The sequence below is a fragment of the Acomys russatus genome, chromosome 13 (assembly GCF_903995435.1).
Source record: "Acomys russatus chromosome 13, mAcoRus1.1, whole genome shotgun sequence".
Lineage (NCBI taxonomy): Eukaryota > Metazoa > Chordata > Mammalia > Rodentia > Muridae > Acomys > Acomys russatus.
In genome coordinates this window covers 68,688,394-68,708,297 of record NC_067149.1, presented here as the reverse complement: position 1 = coordinate 68,708,297, position 19,904 = coordinate 68,688,394, and the positions used below count along the sequence as shown (strand labels likewise).

The 19,904-nt window shown below is 48.7% G+C and overlaps 1 protein-coding gene across 1 annotated transcript in view; it reads left to right on the top strand.

Moving 5' to 3' along the window:
* The window catches only part of LOC127197747 (inositol 1,4,5-trisphosphate receptor type 2), a 134,295-nt gene extending 120,299 nt beyond the window's left edge, over positions 1 to 13,996 (top strand). Inside the window, exons 16-21 of the mRNA XM_051155693.1 lie at positions 6,636 to 6,808; positions 8,840 to 8,959; positions 9,046 to 9,231; positions 10,325 to 10,576; positions 11,881 to 12,025; positions 13,832 to 13,996. Coding sequence (XP_051011650.1) covers positions 6,636 to 6,808; positions 8,840 to 8,959; positions 9,046 to 9,231; positions 10,325 to 10,576; positions 11,881 to 12,025; positions 13,832 to 13,996 — 1,041 coding nt within the window. The remainder of the gene's footprint in view (positions 1 to 6,635; positions 6,809 to 8,839; positions 8,960 to 9,045; positions 9,232 to 10,324; positions 10,577 to 11,880; positions 12,026 to 13,831) is intronic.
* The last annotated feature ends 5,908 nt before the right edge of the window (positions 13,997 to 19,904 follow it).

The window sequence follows — 19,904 nt, the reverse complement described above, 5'->3', positions numbered from 1 at the left end:
TAGGGAGCTCTGGCCAGTGGCATCAGCTGCATGGCGGTGGGTGCAGGATTAGGTGGTTCAGGAAGGCAGAGTAATCGGATTGGCTACTTTTCTTGTATTGTGACCAAATTCCTGACAAGAAGAAACTCCAGGGAGGGAGGGCTGATTTGGACTCACAGTTTGAAGGCGTACAGTCTTTCATGGACTCAAAGGCACAGGGCCACTCCTCATCTCTTGGCAGAACAGGAAGCAGAGAGCAAACAGGAAGTTGGGTTTTAAAACCGCAGGCCTGTCTGTCCCTAGTGACCCGTTTCCTCCAGGGAGGTTCTACAGCTTTCCATCGCTCTGCCCCCTGCTGGGGACCAAGTGTTCTATCCCATTTGCCAATGGGGGATATTCCACATTCAAACTGCAACAGGGTAGGACGGAAGAGTGGTGATGGCGTTGGCAAGGCCGCCATGGTCCTAGGGCAGGCTGAGCTGTGGAGGACGGGGTGACTTGTGTGGATCTAGGGATCAAAAGCTGTGCTCTCCTTGTGAAACTCAGTGCAAGTCTCATTCTGTCTTAAACATATAGAGTCTGGAGGCAGAGGCAGGCGGATCGCTGTGAGTTCGAGGCCAGCCTGGTCTACAAAGTGAGTCCAGGATGGCCAAGGCTATACAGAGAAACCCTGTCTCGAAAAACCAAAAAAAAAAAAAAAAAAAAAAAAAAGAGTCTGGAGAGAAGGCTCAGTGGTTAAGAGCACTGCTTTTCTTCCAGAGGACCTGGACTCTTTTCTCAGCACTAACATGGCAGCTCATGGCCTACTGTAACTCCTGTCCCAGGGGAACCAGTGTCCCCTCTTGTCTTCTGTTGGCAGGGCAGGCACATGGTGCACCTACAAACATGCAGGCAAAGCACTCATACGCACAAAATGCAAACACTCTTTAAACACCTGTAATATTTTGCACCGGGTTCGATAAGGCAAATGTCTGACATGAAGCTCTTTACGTTGTTGATCACCTGGCAGTTTTTTCTCCGTGTGTTTTTTACCTAGTAGAGGGGTCAGGGTATCGCTGCTCTTTTACTGAGTTTAGTTCATGAGAGAGTGTGGACTCAGAGAGGGTTGGGAGGCAGGGCCTGAGAGCAGAGCTCAGGGTGACAAAATCGGGGTGCGTGTGTGTGTGGAGGAGAGTGTGTGTGGTGTGTGTGTGTGTGGTGTGGGAGTGTGGGGTGTGTATGTGTGTTGTAGGAGTGTGGGGTGTGGGTGTGGGGTGTAGGGGTGTGGGGTGTGTGTGGGGGGATGTAGAGATCAGCTCGCAGCTTCCACTCACTTTGATCCAGGCTTAGTTTTAAGTAGTTTAAAGAGTTGCGGTAAAACATGGAGGCAGGAAGCTGAGCAATACGCTCAGGGTTGGAGTGCTTTCGTTTGCTCTCTTTTTCCATTTTTTTTTTTTTTTTTATTGTGTCATTGGAAATCAAACTTGGCCCCGGGCAGGCACCACGACTCGCCCACATCCCCAGCTGCCAGGCTACAGTTTTTAAAGATTTATTTTATTTATTGCATATGAGTGCTTTATCTGCAGAAGAGGGCATCAGATTACATTATGGATGGTTGTGAGCCACCATGTGGTTGCTGGGAATTGAACTCAGGACCTCTGGAAGATCAGGCAGCGCTCTTAACCACTGAGCCATCTCTCCAGCCCCCAGGCTACAGTTTTAAGAAGGGATCTAGAGTGTAATTCCAGGCTCCGAGGCATCTCCTAGAGCTTGAAAGTATTTATTTTTTCCTTTAGATAGAATGTTTTAAATTATGTTGGCTTTGGAATTCAGCTTCAAGATTAAGAAATGACCAAAAAGAATGTGTAAAACAGATTAGCTAGACGGTACATAATACATCAAGACCCAGGAACACCCTGACAGTATAACAGGCCCTAAGCATATCATGGATGTAGGCACATGACATGCGATACATAATGTAACAGGCATCTCTGAGACCATCCTGGCAGTGCTGCCTGCTTCTTTCAGGTGAAGCGTTGCCCCTGGGGTTGTACAGCAGTGTCATGACGTTCCTGTGTCGGGAGTGGCATTCACGTCTCCCTGGGAAAGGGAATAGATCCAGAATCCTAAGACAGACAGACAGACAGACAGTCAGTCAGTCAGTCAGTCAGTCAGGGATGTGGTACTAGAGCATCCAGTGCAGCTCCTGAGTGGGTGAGCGCAGGGGTGCGTGTGCGGCTCCTGAGTGGGTGAGCGCAGGGGTGCGTGTGCAGCTCCTGAGTGGATGAGCGCAGGGGTGAGTGTACAGCTCCTGAGTGGGTGAGCGCAGGTGTGTGTGTGTGCGGCTCCTGAGTGGGTGAGCGCAGGGGTGCGTGTGCGGGTCCTGAGTGGGTGAGCGCAGGGGTGTGTGTGCAGCTCCTCAGTGGGTGAGCGCAGGGGTGCGTGTGCAGCTCCTGACTGGGTGAGCGCAGGGGTGCGTGTGCAGCTCCTGAGTGGGTGAGCGCAGGGGTGCGTGTACAGCTCCTGGCTAGGTGAGCACAGGGGTGCGTGTGCAGCTCCTAGTTAGGTGAGCGCAGGGGTGCGTGTGCAGAGGCAGCACTGCGTGCCTCACTACCCCCCACTTCTCTTCTTGGGTCCCTGGAACTAGTCACTTTGTTTTAGCTGTGATCAACACCTGTCAGGGAGAAACTGACAGAAGTTGTTTCTCAGGCTCAGTTTGAGGGCCCAGTTCACCATGGCAAGGAAGGCCCAGCCGCAGGCAGTTTGCTTCCATCTGGCACCTGGTGTTCAGAGGCATGCTGGGAGTCTGTCCTGAACACACCCATCTCCTTACAAGCAAATACATATGAGCATGTGCACATACATGTGCACACACACCAATCACCTGCCCAGGTCGATGTTCACATGCTCTCAAGATATCCTTGCGTGTGTAGCTGTGAGTGACTCATTCCTTCCTCTCCTGTCCCCGAGAGGTAAGTGTGGCCGAGGATCAGAGGCTCCTGCGTGGCCATCAAGGCTCAGGCCCTGTACCTGCAGAGGCTCATTAGGAACTCTTTCTTCCATCCTGTTGTGTGCGTTTGCATTTGCTCAGACGCAGATGGGGTGTCTGTATCACCCCAAGGACCCAGGGAAAATTTTAGAAGAGGTGGTAGGAAGAGCTGGAAGTTGTTGGGAGGGCGCCCTGTGGAACGCTGTCTTCGGGCGTGACGTGATGTATGTTGCATTCCTGAACAAGCAGCAGCTGTGGCTGCCTGGCCAACACCTGCACACACAGGAAGACAGGGTAAGGGGAGGCTGTTAGGGTCATGTTTATCTGACTGTGTTTCTCTTAGTTTCTCTCTTAACCCGGCTATCACACAAATAGTTGAGACGCTTTTATATTTGTTTATAAGGCTTCACAACACAATCTTGAGCAGTTTAAGTCTGTTTTTAACCCTCTATGTTGACCTAACTCCATCTTGACAAAATCCCCACATTATTTGCTTTTTAGTTCGTTCTTTGCTCCAGGTGAATCTTCTCCCTCTCTCCTGCACCCGCGCTTGTGGCTGAGTCCCCAACTTGCTCTTCTAACTCTTACCCTCCTGCCTGGCAGGAAGTCCAGCCCTATTCTCTCCCCTGCTCAGTGATTGGCTGTAAACTGCTTTATTGGCATACAAGGGAGAAGTGTTTACACAGCACCGAGACAGGAGATTCTCAGAACAAGGCTTACAGCCAGATGGGGGCGCAGAAATCAGCATTTGAATTACACAGTAACCTTATGCCTGCATCTTCCCCTTTTAGTCTAATAAAAGGCTTTCTCTTACAATAACAAACTATATGTAATAATAACAATTATGAAAATTGTCAGGTAAGAATTACTTTTGTATATTTGGAACCCTTGGATAAAGCTTTGTACTATCTATCAATTTCTGTCATCCTAAACAGTTTAATGGTGAGACTGTAAATCTCTAGCCTTTAACCACACCAGAGACTTAAGAAGTAGCAAGTATTATGTAAGTATGTAGGCAGTGCAGGCAAACAGCTGATATGTGGCTGCCTAGACAGTCCCTCAAAATTTCTCCATGATGTTGGAGCAGCAGCAGCAGCCTTCTGGCCCAGAATGTTCGACAGCCTCTCTCTGGGAGCTGAGTAGGTATGGTCACAATATACTGTACACGTGCAGAACCGTCAACAGTAAACCAGGACTGCTTTGCATAAGCAAGGAGCCATGTGAGGCTGTCTCTCCTCTCTCAGCTTGACCAGAGCAGTATCACCGAGGAGACTCGCCTCACATCTGGGAGGGTGCTTCTAGCCCTGAGTACAGGCAGCGCCAGCCCAACCCCGCTTCCTGACTGAGTGCAGTGTGACCAGCTTACCTTCTTCTGCCCCCTGAGCTGTGAGCCCCTCCCCTAAGTTGACCTGTCTAGGGCAGTGGTCCCAACCTTAGATACAGTTTCTCATGTTGTGGTGGCCCTGACCATAACATTATTTTTGTTTCTACTTCATAACTGTAATTTCACTAGTCATGAATCTTACTGTAAATACATGTGTTTTCTGATGGTCTTGGGTGACACTTTGAAAGGGGTCGTTGACCCACAAAGGGGCTGGGGCCTGTAGGTTGAGAACCGCTGATCTAGGGTAACTGCCATAAATATCTCTCTGATGTTACAGAGCAAGGTTTTAAAATGTAGGCAGAAAAGCTTTACTTTTTCTTTTATTTATTTATTTATTTTTTGCTTTAATTACCTAAATTTTCCTTTGTCTCCACCTGCATCTAGCACACTAACAAAGAGTTCACGTGTGATTCAGTGCCCACCCAGCTCTTCAATGTTATGTTTGGGTTTATTATTATTTGGAAAACTCAATAGCACCTCTGATTCCATTTAATTTATCAACATCGTAGAAGTTGTTTTCTCAGAGTATCACTCTGACGGCCGAGTCAATATACAGCTTTAACTGCAAGAGAGTTTTACTTTAATTAATTGGCTGTCCAATAGCAAGCCATCATTCTGAAAGACCATAAAACACTGCCTAGATTAGAATTAGATTTGTGTAACCAGTATCCTTTTCAAGGACTAGATATGTTCCGGTAAGTTTCACCCAAGGCGTAGAGCGCTTTCTAATCAATAAGTTATCTCCTCATAGAAGCAGAGGAGCGTTCCCAAGGAGAAACCCCCAGAAATGGGAGCATTTGGTCACGGAAGGCGTCATGCTCCTTACCTCTAAGGTTATGTGGATGTGTGGCTGATACACAGAACGTGGAAACAAGGGACTGAGGCTTGGGACTAGCGCTGTGAGTGTGAAGGACAAGGAACAGGCTGGAGAGATGGCTCAGTAGTGGAGGGCAGTGGCCTCTTCAGTTTCCAGCACTCACGTGGGGCTCACAACCATCCTAACTCCAGTCCCATGGTATCTGACACCCTCTCCTGGCATCTGTGGGTACTGCATGCTGTGGTGCACAGACCTACATACACACACACACACACACACACACACACACACACACACACACTATTAAAAGAAAGAGTAAGGAGCAGACTTAAATAATACACGATTGAAACTCTCAATAGCACACATTCTCTGTTGGAATAACGTTTTGGCCTTTGCCACACTCACAGGATTTTTGTTGTTGTTTTTTAAACCAAGAAATTGTTATCTAAGTAAACTGACTCTCTTTTATACAATTAAAAATATATTTATCTTATGTATATGGGCGCTTTGCCTGCCTGTATGTGTATGTGCACCATGTGTGTGCCTGGTGTGTGCCCACAGAGTCTCCCTTTCCGAAGGACCTTTGCAGGTGACACTCTGCTGCTTGGTGTCTTTCTCCCGGTGCTCACATGGATGCTGTCCTTACACCCGCTCTGTCCTTGCTCGCACGTCGTTTTCTTCAGCCTCTCCTGTCCATGGTTGCCTCTTGTCTCTGTCCTCTGTTTCATTTCACTCATCCCCGTGTAAATGTGTCTTTGTTTGCTCATCTGCTGTCTTTTGTCACTATTGTGTGATCTCCAGAGAGAAGCTCTCTCTCAGGTGCAGCCGCCTTCACAGCCTCTCCTGTGACGCCCAGAACTTTGGAGGCTGTTATGAAGTAGTTATTGTGTGGCTGGATTTATTTAATAACTTGATCTATTCTATTTATGATCCTGTTTGATTGCTGTTTCCTGCAAGTATCTGCACAGATCTCAAGCCCTAGGAGTGGAGCACCAGGCAGCCATGCGAGTTTTAGAAGTTACTACATTACCCAAAATGATAGTTACGACTTCTGGTGAGAGTCAGAGGGCCTCTTGCAGGCTGGTAAAATTCTAAGATACCATGGCATAAAACTCAATTTAGATTGTTATCAATCACTTACCAGAGGGCCAGTACCCATTTTGAAAATAATGAGTAGTGACACAGCTCTTAATTAGTCATCCGTGTGTGGTCCTGAGGCTGGAACTGTGAGCTTTGCCTGCGCCAGGCAAGCGATCTCCCACCAGGCTCCATCCTCAGCCCTCTGCTCCAGCTTAGATTATGTGACCGCAGATACCTTTTATTTCCTCAAATACTTCTCTTTATTGTAGAATTATTTACTTGTTTGTCTTCTGACAAACGTTCACTGGGTTTTCCTTGTGGCTCAGCTGATCCGAGCTGCCGAAGCCAGGGAGCCTGCCACTTCCAGGCAGTGTGCAGCACGCGCTGACGGCTCTCCCCCTCTACAGGAATACATCGCCAAGAACTTCTGCATTATGCAGTCCCAGATCGGCTACGATATTTTGGCAGAGGATACGATCACAGCCTTGCTGCACAACAACCGCAAACTCCTGGAGAAACACATCACTGCGAAAGAAATCGAGACCTTCGTCAGCCTGCTCAGGAGGAACCGCGAGCCGAGGTCTGAGCTAGTGGGGGGGGATGGGGGGATGGTGGAGGGGGATGGGGGGATGTTGGTGGCCACACCAAGCTCTGCTCTAGTGGTGATGGAAGATTTATTTTTGGAAGTTCAGAAAGCTAAACATCTTTTGTAGCGCTGGCTGTTGATGGGCAGACTGTGTGTTTATTTCTGTGATAACAGTTAGTGCTTCACAGATGCTGAGAACCGTTTAGACATACTGTTGCCTTGTCTTTTGGTGGGAGAGGTGCGAGTAGGGGGATTAAGGGGATGGGGAAGGTGGGGGGGGATGGTGGGGAGAGGGGGGAGGATCTAACTGACGGGTCACACATACTAGGAAAGTGTTTGGCTGCTTCGCCGCCCCGGGCCTCAGACCAACAGTTACATATACTCATTTCTAGACACTTTTCAAAACGTACCTGTGTGTTTTCACACCTGCGATCCCAGCTGCTTAGGAGGCTGAGACAGGAGGATTACAAGGGTTGGGCTGCAACAGTGAGTTTAAGGGCAGCTTGGGTAGCTTCATAGGACCCTTGGTAAAATAAACTTAAAAGCAGCCGAGGAGGTAGCCCAGCAGGAGAGTGTGAGGCTCAAGGTCCAGTCCCCAATACTGTAAAAAGAAGCCATAAAAACCCCAAAATGAGTTCATGTAGACTCACACAGGAGCCCTGCTTGCAGCCTGTGGGCTGCATGTGTCCTAGGACAGCTGTGAATGCTGACCAACCAGCACAGCTATGGGCTGCGTTGGCACCCCTTGAGGTGCCTTATTTAAATATTATACAGTGCATTCTCATGAAGGAAGCCTTCTGTGGTACTTAGATTTTAAGTGAAATGATTTTTTTATTTACTTCTTTTTTTGGTGTCTGGAATTGAAACTAGGGCTTTTTTTTCTTTTTTCTTTTTCTTTTCTTTTTTTTTTTTTTTTTAAAGACAGAGTTTCTCTGTATAATCAGAGCCCTGTTTGTACTGGACTCCCTTTGTAGACTAGGATGGCTTTGAACTCACAGAGATCTACCTGCCTCTCTGCCTGAGTGCTGGGATTACAGGCGTGTGCCACCACACCGTGTTGAACCTAGGGCCTTCTGTTCTGTTTTCTTTATTTTTCCTCTCAGAGCTGTAGGCCGGGCTGACCTTCTGCTTGAGGCAATCCTCTTGCCTCAGCCTCCGAAGTGCTGCCACCACGTGATGATAAATGATTTTCTAACCATGAGTGATTGTGCTAATGGATGAACGGCAGCTGGTGAAATAGAAGCAAGCATGCCCATTCTAAAAAGGCTTATATGTAATGAAAAGAGTTGTTAATTTGCTTTTAATGATGCAGCAGACAAACAGCATACAGAAAAATTCTGCATTGAAAACCACATCCAATAAGCTTCCCTTATTAAATTCCAAGTTATGTTCTTGCTGTGATGACTTTATTAAAGTGCTTTGTCTTGGGCCGGTGAGACGGTGCGGTGGGCAAAAGCATTTGCCAGTGGAGTCGGCCTGAGTTCCGTCCCCTGGTCCCTGGGAGAAGAGCAATGTGCAGTGACAGTCGGCTCACATCTGTGGTTCCAGCAACTCCCCGGGTGACATGGGAGGTGGAGGCAGGACAGTCAGCCAGCGTCTGTGGGCCAGACTGACACAGTGCTGCAGGTGGAAGAGGAGAGCCGACTCCTGAACGCTGATCTGTCACCTCCATGCGCACCATGGCTTACTCATGTCCATGTCCAGTCATGCACACACTTTAACACTTAAAAAAATTTTTTTTTCGAGACTGGGTTTCTCTGTGTAGCCTTAGCTGTCCTGGACTGGCTTTGTAGATCAGGCTGGCCTCAAACTCACAGAGATCCACATGCCTTTGCCTCCCGAGTGCTGGGATTACAAGTATGTACCACCATACCTGGCATGTAAATTTTTAAAATTAAAAATGATTGGGTACACTCAGGGCAGTCTGTTTACAATAATGAAATTATTGAGGAATCAGTAAAAGATACCCTATTAAAATATAAAAATAAAAATGCTTTTTCTTAATGTCTGCTTTCCCCTTCCTAGGTTCCTGGACTACCTGTCTGATCTCTGCGTGTCCAACAGCACTGCCATCCCCGTCACTCAGGAGCTCATCTGCAAATTCATGCTGAGCCCTGGCAATGCGGACATTCTCATTCAGACAAAGTAAGCTGCCCCGTGGAGGCGTTGGTCAGAGCAGCCCAAGCTGTGAGCGTGCCTCCTAATAGATTGTGCGTGTCCTTGGTTTCAAGGCTGGTGTCCATGCAAGTGGAAAACCCCATGGAGAGCTCCATCCTGCCCGAAGACATTGATGACGAGGAGGTTTGGCTGTACTGGATTGACAGTAACAAGGAGCCTCATGGCAAAGCCATCAGGCACCTCGCCCAGGAAGCCAGGGAAGGCACCAAAGCTGACCTAGAAGTTCTGACCTATTACAGGTACTGGGGATCGCTCTACTCCAGCCGTGTGTTCACAGTGAGCCAACTCCCCCAAACCTCTAAGAATCAGAGCAACAGTTAAGAGGGCATTAAAAGACCCTGGGTCAGAGGAGCTGAAATAGGACCTCCTAAAAACTCCAAAATGAACGTGCATGCCTGTACTTTCTACTTCACACTTTCTGATTGAGTCTGGGGCTCTTGTGCAGCAGGGCTTCTCTTCCTGTTAGTGATGGGATGTCGGGGCAGGTGAGAAGCAATGGGACTTTGGCTGTGGACTGAGAGAGAAGAAAGACTAAGGAGAGACAGATCTGGTTTCAGGAAGTACCAGGGGGTCAGGATGGATCTTGTGAGCATGTGCTCTTCTGAAAGGTCACCCGCCTTTAGTGGTGCTAGAGGTGGTTCCCGGGGTCAATGTGTTGGGATCAGTAACCTATCTCAGGGGCTGGCAAGATGGCTCAGTGGGAGCCCGCCAACCTGGGTTCAATCCCTGGAACTCATGGTAGAAGGAGGGAACCAACACCCAAAGTTGTCCTCTGGCCTTCTCATGAGTGCTGTGGCATGTGGGTGCTGCCCCTCACCTTCAAGGAGGAAAGGAACAACAGTTAAAGACCTAAGCGGCTCTTTTAATTGAAGGGATAAAACCCAAGGTGGAAGTTGGTGGGAACCTCATGAAGGACGCAGAACCTCTGCAGCCTCCCAGGGTCTGAATCTCTCAAGACCAAACCCAGTGGGGCAGCCTTGATCCTCCAGGCTGGAGAACCCGGTGGTGGCAGTGTGGGGACTGATCCTGTGTGCTTCACAAACCAAGGGGGGACCCCTGCCCAAATCCCAACAGAGGCTGGGGAAGATGCCTTTGTGTGACTTCATGTCCATTACAGGCTTGGTGTATTGGATCTTAGGACAGAAAGCCCGGTCACAGGAGGCTGTAGTGACAGGGACAGAGTTAGAGCTGTGCTGCCCTTTGTCCATAGAGTTTGACTCAGTGTTGTTGTAAGTACTTACAAATGGCTGCCATTCCCAGCAGCTGGCTGTGCTTTGCCTGCCGGGGCCTTAAAGGTGGTGAGGGATACCATAACATCTCTCATGTGTTTAGATACCAGCTAAACCTCTTTGCAAGAATGTGCCTGGACCGCCAGTATCTGGCCATCAACCAGATCTCAACACAGCTGTCTGTAGACCTGATCCTGCGGTGTGTGTCTGACGAGAGCCTGCCCTTTGACCTCCGAGCATCTTTCTGTCGACTCATGCTCCACATGCATGTTGACCGGGACCCCCAGGAGTCTGTGGTGCCTGTTCGCTATGCCCGGCTCTGGACTGAAATCCCTACGAAGATCACGATTCACGAGTATGTCTGGGAACCTTATGTTTTTGTGAGGGCTACCGTTTCTGTGAGGAAACACCACTGTAACCAAAGTAACCAGGGGAGGAGAGGGCTTGCTTGCCTCACACTTCCATAGCACTGTCCATCACTGAAGGAAGTCAGGGCAGGAACTCAAGCAGGGCAGGAACCTGGAGGCGGGAGCTGACGCAGAGGCCATGGAGGGGTGCTGCTAACCGGCTTACTCCCCATGGCTTGCTCAGCTTGCTTTCATATCGAACCTGGGACCACTAGGCCAGGGATGGCACCGTAAGGGGCTGGGCCTCCCCCATCAGTCACTAATTAAGAGCATACCCTACAGTCGTGCCTACGGCCTGATCTTACGAAGGCATCTCTCAACTGAGGCTCCCTCACTTCAGCTGACAGGAAACTGCATTGTGTTCATTACTTTTCTCCACTGTTCTGACAATTTAAGTAGTTGGTGAGAAACAGCTTAAGCAAGGAAAGGTTTGTTGTGGTCCACAGTTGGCGGGAGCATCCCTTCCTGAGGGAAAGCTCGGCCCCAGGAGCATCCCTTCCTGAGGGAAGGCTCGGCCCCAGGAGCATCCCTTCCTGAGGGAAGGCTCGGCCCCAGGAGCATCCCTTCCTGAGGAAAGGCTCAGCCCCAGGATCCGAGCCAGTGTCACCCTGACTCTACACTCAGGAGGCAGAGGGAGCTAACACCTCACTTTTGCTCTTTATTCACTAAGGACTGGTGCCTTCCGCACTCAGTGGGGCCTTTCCTCTTCAGTTAACTGGTCCTGGAAGGCCCCTCACAGATGTGCCCAGAGGTGTTTGCCTGAGGATTCTAGATCTTGCCAGACTGACAGTGGAGATGAGCTGTCACAGAGATGTCTCTCAGGGTGTCTAAGTCCAGCAGATGAGTGCAAAGTGAGGCGTCTTCGGCTTTGAACTGGAGAGCACAAGGAGGCGTTTGCACACTTTGTTCACACTGTTCACCTGGGAAGAGCCAGTAGGATGCTCTCTGCTGAGGGCACAAAGGCAGCTCTCCAGGAGGAAGCATGTTTCTGGGAGCTGGTAAACAAACCATCCCAACAGCCATGGTTTGCTGAGCCTGTGAGGTGCTGGCAGACACGACCTGCCTTGTTCCATCCCAGTGTGCAATAGCCCCATCAACCCCCCTCCACCCTCGCCACCTCCATCACAGGTAGATCGGAGGCAGACATACCCCCAAAGAGGTTGATTGATGTGTCCAAGGCCGTGCACTCTGGGAGTCAGGATCTGTGGCATACCCACATTTTAGTGTTGCTCTTATGTCTCTCTCTGCCCAGGTATGACTCCATCACAGACTCTTCCAGAAACGACATGAAGAGGAAGTTTGCCCTGACAATGGAATTCGTTGAAGAATATTTGAAAGAAGTTGTAAATCAGCCGTTTCCTTTTGGAGACAAAGAGAAAAACAAACTGACATTTGAGGTATTTAAATTTATTAAATTTATTTTCTATGTGCCTGGTGCTCACAGTGGTCAGAAGAAGGTATCAAATCCCCTGGAACCAGATGATTATGAACCTCCATGTTGGTGCTGAGGACCAAGCCCACGTCCTCTGGAGGAGCAGCAAGTGTTGTTAATGGCAGAGCAGTCTTTCCAGCCCCACTTGAGGCATTTAAACAGTTACTTGTGGCACAACTGCGTGTTCTTGTCAGAAATCAGATGCACCGAGCATCAGGGATTTTCCTTTGCTTTAACATTTAGAGCATGTGATATAATCCCATCTGCTGATGATAAAAGTATAGACTTGGTATTTTAGTCTATTTACTTAGTTTGGGAGCCATATGCATAGAAACGAATTACAGCACAATCAAGTGACTTCACTCGGCTTGAAACAGAAGAGAAAAACAAAACAAAACAAAACAAAACACCAAAGGAAAAACTTCAGGCTAAAGATCCCCTCCCTAGGACAAATTTTAAAATTACAAAATTGCCTTTTCTAAGTTGGTCTTTGTGACAAAAGTACTCAGTAACTAGTGATGTCGAATTCCTATTATACTAATAGGGGGATAGAGTTACAAATGCAAGCCCACTTTATTTTATTTTTTACTATGCCTTGATAATTAAAATGCTCTATCTCAACTATCAGTGAATTAGAGCATTTCTTGTTTTACTTTTGTTTGTATTTAATTGTTATGCTTGGTAAGTAAGAACAGTTTTGGATGCCTTTCCCCACCTTCATGCAGACGGTGGGTCAGCCTCATTGACCGGAATTGACATGTGAGGGTAGCATAGTGACAGAAGTAGAGCGAGGTCACTGTCGCGCCACCCCTGCTGTACTAGCTAGCCTCTGTCAGGAGACATGCCACCCCAGTGTAGCAGCATTCTGTGAGTCAGCAGCCTGGGTGTGGGGCAGTGTGTCTGTTCAGGTACTCCCGTTTCTGCCTCACTCAGGTGGTCGTTGGGGGCCTGCTTCTCTCCTCGCTTGTCACCACACGCTTCTCAACCCTTTGCCACACGGTGTCTCTGTGGGCTGAGTGTCCTTGTGACATGATGCCTGGCTTCCCATAGAGTGAAAAAAAGAGAAGGACGGGGTGATAGAGTAAGGAGGAAAGAGGAAAGAGAGTGAGAGGTGGACACACACACATACAGGCGCACACACGCACATACGCACACATACATGCACACACACGCACACACATGCATACACACAAGCACATACGCACACACATACGCATGCACACGCACACACATGCATACATGCACACACACGCACACGTGCACACACACACACATATACACGCACACACATACACAGCACACTTACAAGCAGTGTTCTGTAATCTAGCCTTTGGAATGACACAGCTTTTCTGACACATTGTAGGGCAGCCTACTTTGGAGCTGTGTCTTGGAGGCTGCATCTCACCCTTGTTACTTCCTGTAGTACCCAGAAGGCCAGAGGCTAGTGTAGGGGACATACAATTCTGGGCCAATTTATGCCTTGTATTTATTTAGTAGTAATTTAGCCACTGATTAGTAGTGCCCTCCTGACTTACATCAAATTGAGCAGTAAATATTGTAATACAAACTCCTCACCTCACCTTAAAGCCTTTATGAGTTAATCCTGATTCGAATCAGTCACAATCTTAACAGTAGTAGCCTTTGTGGGAATTTTAACTCCAGGGCATTAACGAATTAGGGCGTAGAAATATGTGAACCCCTGAGATGTGAGAACTGCACATGTCTGTTCCGTGTTCCCGATGCACGTCTCCTCTCCTCTCTTCCCGAGAAGGTGGTTCACCTGGCCAGGAACCTCATCTACTTTGGATTCTACAGCTTCAGCGAGCTGCTGCGACTGACGAGGACCTTGCTGGCGATCCTGGACATCGTGCAGGTCCCCGTGTCATCGTATCTTGAAAGATTAAGCAAGTTTCAAGATGGAAGTAAGAACTTTTGAGGGGCTGGGATGATGTTTTTGTTATTAAGAGGGAGTGAGGTAAACTCAGGACACATAGGGAAGCAGAGTTTTAACATGTGCAGGCTGTACAAACACCGGCTCATAATGGGGCGTTCAAGCAATTTGCTCTCGTGATAATGAGTTTCTGTGTGCATGCGTGCGTGCGTGCATGTGTGTGCACGTGCAGGCTTGACATCAGGTATCTGTTTTGACTGCTGTTCACTTTATTAATCATGGCAGCATTTCCCAATAAACTCAGAGTATTCACTTGCCCTAGGGAGCCCTTGTTCCAGAAGGCTGGGGGCACAGACAGCTACCGTGATGGCTTTGACTCGGGTTCTAGAGATCTGAACCACCAGACTTTCAGTAGTTCTGACATCATAGCTGTGTGTGTGTGTGTGTGTGTGTGTGTGTCACACATGTAATGGTGATTGTATTTGGTGATCCAAGATAGGCAGTTGTTTCTAGGAGTTATAGGCAAGAGTGCGTGCTGGGCATGTCCGTGAGAGGATGCGAGGCAGAGGAGAGGATTTGCGGTATAGTCAGAGCTGAGACCTCGGCTCGACACACGAGGGTCTGAGCTGCGGTGGCCTTTTGGGAGTTGTCACACACTGAGGCAACAAGGTCAAATACATCTTTGTGGCAGTCAGCCTCTGGCTTCTGGCTTCAGTGAGGAAAAAGGTGTGTGGATCTGGGAAGGCGGGATGCTCTGCCCGGGAGAGAGAGCAATAAAATGACAGGAGTTGTGTGACAGTCACCCTGAAAGAGTTGAAGTGCTGAGAATGGAGCAGGTGAGAACATGTGGAGGAGGGGCCTGAAAGATCCCAGGTGGGGGCCCAGGGGCTTCTAGAGATGAGCCACGCGACCAGTGGGGACAAAGGAGGAGCGCTCTTGAGTCTTATGTACAAAGGGAGAGAGATGATATTAGCCTGAGCAGCACCACAAGGTAAAACCAAGGAAGTGAAGGACATGTGTCTGTCCCCCACCAGAGCCACCTGTGCTGTGAAGCTGCTGGCCGAGGTAAGCTCCCTGGCCCCGGTGGCAGATGAGCAGGCACAAGACCTGTGAAGCTCAAACCAGCATGCAGAGGGGGTGGGGTGGGCGCCGAGTCCCACTGCAAGCGAAGGAGCCGCTGGTCACAGAGCTGCTGCTAGAGGTGCAGCCAGTTTTCCTTGAGCATGTGGCCCCTGCTAAGTCGTCAGAGCTGGGGTGGATGGCCTGTCACAGGTGCTACTTAGTGGGTCGATGGGAGGAATTGTGGGATGGTGACAAATAGGATATTTAAAAATTACACAAAATTCTCAAAGAACTAAAAAAGAAAAATACCAAGCCAGTAAAGAAAACTTCCTAGAGATGGAGCTGGCCACGGCGCCCCATCTTCATGGGAGCTGGCCACATCACCCCACCTTCACTGTAATGGGGGCATTCAGGCTTCTCAGTGATCAGGCTAGCACTGTTTGGTGCTGTGTTATCACGTAGGGAAAGAAATTCGATTTCACACAAGGACATTGGTTCTTAGTTCACTTAGCCTCACACTGTCATTTGGTCTCTGTGATTTAAAAACTCTGACCATGTAATTGATCTTTTGGGTTTAAGAATTGTGTCGAGGCACCTCTCTTTGGTCACACACGGGAGTGACAAAAAAGCATGTGAACAGCTGACAAGTGGGATGCCTCGTGTGTTACTTGCAAGTAGTACATTTATTAGATTATAACATTGTTTTCTTTTTCTGCCAAAGATTTTGCCTTTTCTCTTTTCATGTGTGTGTGTGTGTGCGTGTGTGCATGTATATGTGCGTGTGTGTGTGCATGTATGTGCATGCCCGTGTGTATGTTTCCATGTGTGTGGCACACATGTATAGGTGTGCAGCATGTAGAGGGCTCAGGCTGGCATCAGGATTCAGCCTACTGATTCCCAGTTATATTCCATCTACTATTCTTCCATTATGTTCCCTGAGGCAGGGCCTCTCGATCAAACCCAGAGCTAATCAGTATGGAAATGGGTGGGCTCACTAGCCAGCTTGGCCTGGGCATGGCACTGGAGATAGCGTGCGCACACACACATACACACACACAGAGTCCCTGGAGAACTTCATTCTGTATTGTCTCCTTTCTGAGATTTCATTTCTGTTGCTGTGATAAAATATCCGAGAAACAAACCACTCGGGGGAGAACCTAGTTCACAGTTCCAGGTGCCAGCCTCTCACTGTGGAGAAGTCACACACAACTGGTCACGTGACATGCACAGCCAAGGGTGAGAGAGAGACGGGCAGGCACACTTGCTCAGCTTGCTTTTTAACACTGGCCCAGCCAGTGAAATGGCACCGCCTACATTCAGGGTGGCTCTTCCCAGCTCAGTTTACCAGTCAAGGAACAGCTCTGCCAGGCGTGCCACAGGCCAACCAGAGGTAGAGACACTCCTCCAAAGTGCACCTAGGTTGACGCAGGGAGTCATGCTCAACCACTTGTCTGCCTTAGCCACTGAGGCACGGTCTCTCAATCAAACCCAGAGGTCACTGATGTGACTGGTCTCACTTGCCAGCTTGCTAACTACCCATCATAGAGATGAACTGCCTCGGGGCCAAGAGAGTAAGATATGGGTAACAATAGTACCTGAAACGCCTGGGCTGATAGGTAGCCCGGTGGCCCAGTACAGGGCAGGGCAGAGGTCGGGAGCAAGAGTGGCGAGAGGCACTTTGGATATGTGGGGGCCCAGGAGGCCCTGGTGGCCAAGAGCTGGGCACTCCAGTCCTGCTTTCTCCCTCCTTCCCTCCCCGCTTCTTCCATTGGTTTTGCTTTTTTACTGGGACACATTCTGTCTGCGCAGTCCAGGCTGGCTCCAAACTCGGGCCCTTTTGGTGCAGTGTCTCATGTTCCAGGACCCGTGTATCACCATAACCTGCTGTGGAACTCCCGCCGTTTCCTACTTCTCTCAAGTTCTCCAAGGAATTCGGTACAGGACAGTTTGCATTTACTAAGAATTTTGGTTTAGTTTGCTATGGTTTCATTAGACCAAAAAGATTAAAACACACAGACAAACAAACAAGGCATCAATCCTTCATCTTGGAAACAGGCTTTGAATCAGTGTCAAGTCGCCATCTAAGTGCTTTGCAGTGGATGCTCCTCTCCTCTTCCTGTGGTCTGCTTCAACTCAGAATGGTACCCTGTCTCCGTCAACTCCATCACAGACGGCTCCCTAAACTTCATTCTCTGCCCCTTGTACAACTCTTGTCACTCCCAGAGAATGATAGTCCCACTACTGACAGTGGTGCGCAGACGCCTTCCTCACGTGAGTGAGGCACCACGGGTTCTCCTCTTGCGTTTCTGCAGTATTTTAACACGGTCCTCAGCTCTCGCCCGTGAGCTGCATCTCTGCCTCTCGTGACACAGTCATGCATAGCGTGGTATGTTTGGCCCGCACATATTTGATCACACATATGACTGTGTGTGCTACTTAGCCCGGGCACGCGTCAGGCTGTGACACGCAGGTCTGTGTGAGTGCCCTTACATGACTTTTGCCCCACGGCACAGTTGCTAAGGATCAGGTCGATGCGCAGCGCTTCGCCAGCCTTTCTTATCTTGCTCAATACCAGAACACATACGTGTGACGTGCCTATGTGAGAAGTGGGCTTCAGAAAGACGAAACGTTTCAGAGGCCCTAACTTACAAGTACATGTTTTTGTTAATTAAAAAAAAAATCTGTCTCATCTAACGGCTCTTTGGCCTGGATGATCCAGTGAGAAAAATTCAGGTTTGTTGCGGAAGAGAACATGGTGGGAAGAAAGGCTGTGAGGTTCGATTCTGGTCCTGGCTCTGAAGCCGGCCTGTGTTGTGTCTACTGTACTGGCATCTACACTTTTTTTTTGTTTTTGTTTTTTAATATTTACTTGTGCTTGACCATGCATACGTTGTATGCGGCCCATAAATATACATAACTTTGAATATTAAAATAGCATTCCAAATGTGATTTGTAAAAAATTATTAAACAAGCAAGTCACTAAGTAGAGTGTCATGTGAGCACAAAGACTGGAGTTTCTGGGTCCACGTGACTGTCAGACATCGCGGTGTGTGTGAGCCCAGCCTGAGGCAGCTGGGTCTCTGCAGCTCCCTAGCCAGCTAGCCCAGCCTACAAGTGACACTCCAGGCCAGTGAGAGCCCTTGTCCACAACCAACCAGCAGGAAGTTGGATTGTGTCTGATAATGACACTTGAGGGTGACCTCTGGATTCCACAAGCACACAAATAGGTACAGACTTGCACACACATGAACAGACACACTTTTACACATGGTTACCCACACACACACTGCTTAATGAGCCTTTGAAGTGTGGCTTTTAAACATCCAGGGAATGGCAGACAACATGGTAAGCAGCAGCTGAGAACACTGCCTGGCCTTTAGCACCTGTGGGTCTGCTTGGCAGCTCACATGACGTGCTTTTGCTAGTTTGTGCTAGTTTAAGAGACAATGCCGATGGCTACCGCTACTGTGTTCATCGGTACTTTAAGGAGGACTAGCAGAGTGAGGCATACACAACATCACAACGCCATAACGTCCTCAGAGCTCTCTCAGTTAGAGGTTGCTCACACCATTATTGTATAAAAGTTCTTTTTAAAATAAGTTTTCATCATTTTGACTCGGTATGTATGGAAGATTTACTCAAGGCTCACCTGCGTTTCCGTGAGACTTGCTACCTCATGTAGATTTGAGCGTCCCCCCCCCCCCAAATTAGCCCATGTGCAGTGGTGGAGCATTTTCTCAGCCGCTCATGCGGGATTTGCTCCTGTCTCTGTGGCTGTGAGGGGATTCTGGCACCTCTGGAGCTGTGGGGAGTGACAGGATCAGGTCTAGCATGGCTCCTCGTCTCTGTGTGTGTGTGTGTGTGCATATATATATATATATATATATATATTTCTATATATTATGAAATATACATTCTCCCACACCTGAAAAGTCAAACAAAAAGTAATAGTACCTTGTGTGTGAGGGAATGGCTTGAGAGCCCACAGGATGGTTGCCTTGGTGTTGGAGCCAAGGACTTTGGGGGATTGACTCTGAAGGGCACGAGCGAACTCTCTGCGTGGTGGAAATATGTGGCATGGATGCATATGGTATATGTGTGCGTGCGTTTTTGTAAGAACCTTGCAGACCTCACATCTTTTGTTCTAAGTTACTCGTCAGTCACAGAGCAGTACTGAATGCATTCACAGTTCATTTGGCCAGCCAGGAAATGTTAAGAATCAGTTTCACGGATTAAAACCCTGAGGTCTGGAATACTGAAATGTCAGTGTTTGCCAGTGATGAGATGTGGAGCTTAGCCTCATGCTGTATAGATCCTTTCAGGTCTCCTGCGTAGGGGACGGGAAATAATTTCCTCCCAAGTTGTCTACTTGATACCCAGAGAAGATGGATAGTCCTCCTTTCCTTGGATGCTGTGGAGACTGAAGAAGGTTTAGTTCATCTCATACTTCAGGCAGATCATAGTAGTCACTATGGATGTCAGGCAGGTCATAGCAGCCACTACAGATGTCAGACAGGTCATAGCAGCCACTACAGATGTCAGACAGGTCATAGCAGCCACTACAGATGTCAGACAGGTCATAGCAGCCACTACAGATGTCAGACAGGTCATAGCAGCCACTACAGATGTCAGGCAGGTCATAGCAGCCTACAGGATGACAGGCAGGTCATAGCAGCCACTACAGATGTCAGGCAGGTCATAGCAGCCACTACAGATGTCAAGCAGGTCATAGCAGCCACTACAGATGTCAAGCAGGTCATAGCAGCCACTACAGGATGTCAGGCAGGTCATAGCAGCCTACAGGATGACAGGCAGGTCATAGCAGCCACTACAGGATGTCAGGCAGGTCATAGCAGCCACTACAGGATGTCAGGCAGGTCATAGCAGCCTA